At 40.7% G+C, this 6,848-nt stretch overlaps 1 protein-coding gene across 3 annotated transcripts; it reads right to left on the minus strand.

Annotated features, from left to right (window-relative positions):
• Window positions 1-2,406: 2,406 nt before the first annotated feature.
• Window positions 2,407-5,020, minus strand: LOC106608481 (structure-specific endonuclease subunit MUS81). Of its 3 annotated transcripts, XM_045721454.2 has the most exons (5): window positions 4,770-5,020; window positions 4,080-4,143; window positions 3,741-3,932; window positions 3,143-3,330; window positions 2,407-2,852 (listed from the first exon to the last, which is right to left on the minus strand). In XM_045721454.2, the coding sequence occupies exons 3-5, from the start codon at window positions 3,759-3,761 to the stop codon at window positions 2,774-2,776; spliced, it is 288 nt and encodes a 95-aa protein (XP_045577410.1). In that variant the 5' UTR covers window positions 3,762-3,932; window positions 4,080-4,143; window positions 4,770-5,020; the 3' UTR covers window positions 2,407-2,773. The 3 variants fall into 3 exon arrangements, with proteins under 3 accessions (XP_045577410.1, XP_082833459.1, XP_082833460.1); XM_082977333.1 differs by having other exon boundaries at window positions 3,741-4,143; XM_082977334.1 differs by lacking the exon at window positions 4,770-5,020 and having other exon boundaries at window positions 4,080-4,730.
• Between the last annotated feature and the right edge of the window lie 1,828 nt (window positions 5,021-6,848).

The raw sequence follows: 6,848 nt of genomic DNA on the forward strand, positions 1-6,848 counted from the left end.
CTGTGGCCAATGACCTTGAGCCTTCTTGGATGAGCACTTCTAATGTAACTCTATTGGCAGCACCCAAGGTGCTTGAATTTCCGAGCTCTACCTGTAGATTTTGCGGTGACGTAGTGTCCCCATGAGTGACAGAACACTGAGCCAATCACGGCGCAACTAGAGAACATTACCAACCCTTACGTTCCATATTTTCAGCTGGCTGCCCCACCACCACAGAAAGCATTGAGCTAGGCTGAAACAACTGTATTTTGGAGCTGCTTTACTCAAGAAAGCAAAAAGAGACCATGTTTGCAGCGTCCTTTATTAACACTTTAAAAAAACTATACATTGTTTGCAAACTAATATGTGACACGTATTAATGCCAAAATAACATGCCAAACAGTTATTTCTAGTTATTTATTTTAGCTAAACAGGTGGGGCTCAATGACGGGTCACCACTGGTCGTACCTGTGTGTGTGTGTGTGTGTGTGTGTGTGTGTATGTATGTATGTATGTGTACCAGTTGAGTTGCACCGAATCGAACTATGTTCTGTGTGTACCTGTATGTTAACTATAGCCTGCTGTAGGGTGGTCTCAGGTTGTGTTAACTAGAGGTCGACCGATTAATCGGAATGGCCGATTAATTTGGGGCGATTTCAAGCTTTCATAACAATCGGTATTTTTGGACACCGATTGTGGACCTTTTTTTTTTTTTTTACACCTTTATTTAACTAGGCAAGTCAGTTAAGAACACATTCTAATTTTCAATGACGGCCTAGGAACAGTGGGTTAAATGCCTTGTTCAGGGACAGAACGACAGATTTTTACCTTGTCAGCTCGGGGATTCGTTTTTGCAACCTTCCGGTTACTAGTCCAACGCTCTAACCACCTGCCTTACATTGCACTCCACGAGGAGCCTGCGTGGCAGGCTGACTACCTGTTACGCGAGGGCAGCAAGAAGCCAAGGTAAGTTGCTAGCTAGCATTAAACTTATCTTATAAAAAACAATCAATCTTAACATAATCACTAGTTAACTACACATGGTTGATGATATTACTAGTTTATCTAGCGTGTCCTGCGTTGCATATAATCGATGCAGTGCCTGTTAATTTCTCATCGAATCACAGCCTACTTCGCCAAACGGTGATGATTTAACAAGCGCATTCGCGATAAAAGCACTGTCATTGCACCAATGTACCTAACCATAAACATCAAAGCCTTTCTTTAAAATCAATACACAAGTATATATTTTTAAACCTCCATATTTAGTTAATATTGCCTGCTAACATGAATTTCTTATAACTAGGGAAGTTGTGTCACTTCTTTTGCAAGCAGTCAGGGTATATGCAGCAGTTTGGGCCGCCTGGCTTGTTGCGAACTGTGTGAAGTCCATTTATTCCTAACAAAGGCCGTAATTAATTTGCCAGAATTGTACATAATTATGACATAACATTGAAGGTTGTACAATGTAACAGCAATATTTAGACTTAGGGATGGCATCCGTTATATAAATACGGAACGGTTCCGTATTTCACTGAAAGAATAAACATTTGTTTTCGAAATGATAGTTTCCGAATTTGACCATATTAATGACCTAAGGCTCGTATTTCTGTGTGTTATTATGTTATAATTAAGTCTATGATTTGATATTTGATAGAGCAGTCTGACTGAGCGGTGGTAGGCAGCAGCAGGCTCGTAAGCATTCATTCAAACAGCACTTTGTGTATTTGCCAGCAGCTCTTGACTTCAAGCCTATCAACTCCCGAGATTGGCTGGTGTAACCGATGTGAAATGGCTAGCTAGTTAGCGAGGTGCGCGCTAATAGCGTTTCAAACGTCACTCGCTCTGAGACTTGGAGTAGTTGTTCCCCTTGCTCTGCAAGGGCTTTTGTGGAGCGATGGGTAACGATGCTTCGAGGGTGGCTGTTGTCGATGTGTTCCTGGTTCGAGCCCAGGTAGGGGCGAGGAGAGGGACGGAAGCTATACTGTTACACTGGCAATACTAAAGTGCCTATAAGAACATCCAATAGTCAAAGGTATATGAAATACAAATGGTATTGAGAGAAATATTCCTATAATAACCTCAACCTAAAACTTCTTACATGGGAATATTGAAGACTCATGTTAAAAGGAACCACCAGCTTTCATATGTTCTCATGTTCTGAGCAAGGAACTTAAACGTTTGCTTTTTTACATGGCACATATTGCACTTTTACTTTCTTCTCCAACACTTTGTTTTTGTATTATTTCAACCAAACTGAACATGTTTCATTATTTATTTGAGGCTAAATTGATTTGATTGATGTATTATATTAAATTAAAATACAAGTGTTCATTCAGTATTGTTGTAATTGTCATTATTACAAATAATAATAAAATATATATATATATATATATATATATATATAAAAATCGGCATCGTTTTTTTTTTTGGGGGGGGTCCTCCAATAATCGGTATCGGTGTTGAAAAATCATAATCGGTCGACCTCTAGTGTTAACTACAGCCTGCTGCAGCGTGGTCTCAGGTTGTGTTAACTATAACCTGCTAACATATTAAATCCCTCCTTCTCTGTGTCTTATTTACTCTGTTCTCTCCTCTTCATCAGCTCTTAGGTCAACACGCCGGACCCACGTGCCTTCTCCTATCCTACTTTTCTTGATTTTCTTTCCATCTATCCCCCTGTCCTCTTGTCGTTCTGCCAGAGCACGCACGCAGAGAGAGACAGTGTAATGTGTTATAAGACACTGAACCGTAAAGTTGTAGAAAGGTTGTAGCAACGTTTTTGTGAATGTTGTCATGAGAACTTGTCACACAGATTCTGGGCCTCAGCCTGTTGCTCCAGTCTAAACATAAAGCTCTTGACCACCAGGAACCTAGAAAAGACCGGGGGAGAGAAGAGAGGGACTATGGTCAATGTGACGCCTGAGGAAGAGCACCAAACATAAACTGTCATTCTTATCAGAGATTGTACAGATCCTTCTGCTTTTTCCGAGAGGGAGTGAGAGGGGGTGAAAGATCAAGGATGGGGAGAGAGGGACAGGGTCTAAGAGGAGAAAGGGGGAGATATGACCCCAAAAAACAGCGAGAGTAAGAGAAAATAGGATGACATCAGCGAAAAAGAGAAAGAAGGTGAAAGGGTGTGAACAAACATGTAACTAACTACCTGGGGCTTTCTATAGACAGTGTTAGTAGGACAGCATATCCTCCAGACCTCTTCTGGGGGTACATACTCTCTCCTTCCCTCTCTTTCCTAGAGGGCTGTTTGGATTGACACAGGTTGTTGCTGCTACGGCGACTAGGGGGGGCTGCCGCCACACGAGCAGGGAGGGGAGTGGATGGGAGTGTCCGGACCTGGAAGCGGATGGGAGGGAGGAAGAAAGGGAAAGAGAAACTTATGATCAATCATTCCATCTATCGCTTCACATTTCTGTTTCTCTCACGTCCAATACGCACATCCCATCATTTATCCATCTGCCCCCCCCCACACACACACACGTTGCTACAACCTTTCTACAACTTTACAGTTCAGTGTCTTATAACACATTACACTGTCTCTCTCTGATAGATGGATCTGGTTAGTAATGAGTCAGGTGTGTTTTAGTACTGGTTTGGAACAAAAGGCTGCACACCCTGAGGGACCCCAGTAGGAAGAAGCAAGTGTCCTGGGGTATGAAGGCTTTAGTTCCAACCCAGCTTATGTAGCCAGTTACCTTCTGATACACATAGTGTAAGTGATTATAGCCCGAATGTGTGCTAGATACCTTCTGGTAAACGTACGGCATCTTCTGTCCCCTCTCTGCCGCTTTGTCCCGTAGCTCAGTAAGCCACTGGAGGAAGAGGGGGTGGAGGCACGGTGTGCTTTCTACCCAGATGGATCTGTGTAACCTACTTCACATAATCCCACAGAAGAAAGGCACATGGACACCCACACTTCAGGTGGACTCGGTTTTTATCTGCAGTAAAAGATTTCAAACATTGATGGCAGGCCAGTCACACATTCACTGCTCTCAGAATATCTCTCTCAGGCTCAATCCACAAAGTGATCCTATAGTATAAATGCGTTGTGTTTAGAGAATTAACAAAAATACAGAAAATAATACCTGCAGTAAAAGATATCAAACAGTGATGACAGGCATTGACAGGGCGGTCACAGCTACACGTTCACTGGTTAGGTAGGACACAAGATATATTTTAGATAGGAGCAAAAGTAGTGATACATGCCCTCAATGTCAAGTGATATTAATCCACAAATACAGAGCACAAGTACAACTCTTTACATATAAACATTTTAAGGTAGTAAGAAAATAAACATTCACTTAATATTTCAATATTTCAACCTGCTAGCAATAGCTAGCGTGACATTCTAGTGCAGTGACCGACGGTGCTAGTTAGCCCGTCAATAACATGGCTTGCTAAACCAGCATAAAAACGTGGGTTAACTTGCCGAAATAGGCCTTTAATACATTAAGATAAATATATACATAGTCTCATTCGCTATTGACTTTAGGATATGTGAACCCGTTTTCCAAAGACACTATTGTGTTATATAGTTTTAAGTGTTTTTTTTTTATATAAACAAAGAAAGGAGACAAACCTGCTCTCGGAATATCTCTCAGACTGAGGAGAGATGGGAGAGAAGCACTCAACCCACTAGTTGTTCTTTCAAATAAAATAATACAAAAATGGTACGTCCGAAGACCTCTCGTATTGCCAACCTTACCACAATGGCAACAAATATTCGTATTAATTCACACAACACATAATGAAAGGAAACTTTATTTGTATCACACCTTTTCCTGATGTGAATGGTTTCACCCACTACTCTCCGGCGAACTGCGGCGTGCTTTGAGATCTACATTGCGTGCGAGGTTGACGGAAACTCTACATTTTCACTTTGTCACACCTGTTCAGGAGCTGGCATCACTGTGAGATTCGGTCTCTTGTCTAGTCACATAGATAATGGTACTGCAAAACAGAGAAAGAGAAAGCATGCAGAGTGTTGTTGTTGATGATTTGGTCCACCTCCCAGCACACCTTTTCCCGTTTTAGAAACTCTTTGCGCATGTGCAAAAAAAAAACGTGTGAAGAAAACAGCTGCGGCCGAAAAACAAGCATTCAATTAAAGACTATATTTTATCAATTTGTTTAATTCAAATAGCCTACTCAACTGAACTAAAAAGAAAAGTCACGGTACTTTTGAGAACCACAAGAACTTGTTTAACAGCTATTGGATGATGCACACAGTTTTACGGATATTTAAGTCATATCGCGCTTAAGGTCTTATTCAGGATGAGCGGTTTACTGTGCACCTTTGATATCCCACTCATGAATAAACAGAATATTCCCCATTTAAGTTAATATGGGTTAAATGGAATAGTAACTGAAATATAGACGCTGACTGTAGGCCTATAACCTCTCATGTAGCATAATATAAAATCGTGCAGAATTATGTATTTCTTGCAGTAAAATGATACAACAAATGTTAATTTTGTCTTGGGAACAGGAGTTGAGAATTTTTTTGTTTAGAAAAAGCGAATCTCTTGTGTAATGTGTTATTTTTGACACTGTTATGCAAGCAGACAGGACCAACCTATCCACTGTTTTGGAGTTATTGCGTGTTCTTCCCGGTCACTAAATGAAACACACAACTTTACTGGTGTTCTGGGGCAACAAGTTATACAAGAATATCTGCATGTATCTAAACTATAGTTGTCGGAAATTATAAGACTATGGCCTACTGAATGTCAGAAATTATAAGCAGAAAGTTTTTATGGAATTATGGTGGACTATACTGTACAGGTAGCTCAGTTTTTGACGTGATTTGTTTGTCAATCAGATGAAAACATCACAACACTCATGATATGCGAAACAGACTCCGTGAAAAACAACAGTAAACGGGATAAAATGTTTACATGCCACAGCACACCATGTCTAAAATCTGCATATCCCAAGCATCTTATCTGGGTTTTTCGCGATATTATGTTTATATGCGGTCAACTCAAAAACATAATACTTGATTATCCCGATAAATAACGGGATATTGGTGTACATGTAAACGTGGTCATTGACACTAAGTACCTTAAACGCCTATTGATTATTGCTAGTATCTTCTGGCGGTGGTAGTTTTAGGAGCCCGGACGCTTACTAAACGTTAACACGCATCGCTTGCGGTACGGGTTTGGAAATATAAGGAACATATCTTTCATATAAGCTTGAAATAATTGTAAAAAAACAAAAAGGTTCAATTACACTCACACCTTTATATGGTTCGCATAAGGCATGTTACAGGGCTTGTTTATGGAAAACAGACGGAAGACCGGCAACAACATGTGCTGATAGTCGGTGTAAACGGAAGACAGATGCCACAAATTATGTTTGTTGCTACTGTTAAACCCGGTTTAATCAGTGTACAGTAAGTGTACATCTTGCATTTGTGAAATGTTACATGAATGGAGGAAAGCTTGATACAATCCGATTGCGCCATCTGTCGACGAGAATGCAAACGTAAAAGTGACAAATATATATATTGTATCAAGTAAAGACAACATGCTACAATGTAGCTTCATGCACAAAATAATTATATCATAAACCCTTGAGCAAAGCACTTAACTCTCCCAAGCGGTGCAGCGGTCTAAGGCACTGCATCTCAGTGCTAGAGGCGTCACTACAGACCCTGGTTCAATTCCGGGCTGTATCACAACCGGCCGTGATTGGGAGTCCCATAGGGCGGCGCACAATTGGCCCAGGTTTGTAGTGGGTTTGGCCAGGGTAGGCCGTCATTCTAAATAAGAATCGTTCTTAACTGACTAGTTAAATAAGTAAAATAAAATAATTTCTCCTGTAAGTCGCTCTGGATAAGAGCTTCTGCT

Source organism: Salmo salar, chromosome 07 (assembly GCF_965601325.2).
Source record: "Salmo salar chromosome 07, fSalSal1, whole genome shotgun sequence".
NCBI classification, from domain to species: Eukaryota; Metazoa; Chordata; class Actinopteri; order Salmoniformes; family Salmonidae; genus Salmo; species Salmo salar.

Coding starts and splice junctions, on each gene's coding strand:
- LOC106608481 (XM_045721454.2), bottom strand. CDS start 3,761: ATGCCGTACGTTTACCAGAAG. Junction 3,331..3,740: donor TGCCGTACGTTTACCAGAAG/GTATCTAGCACA, acceptor ATCCGCTTCCAG/GTCCGGACACTCCCATCCAC. Junction 2,853..3,142: donor CTGTCTATAGAAAGCCCCAG/GTAGTTAGTTAC, acceptor GGTCTTTTCTAG/GTTCCTGGTGGTCAAGAGCT.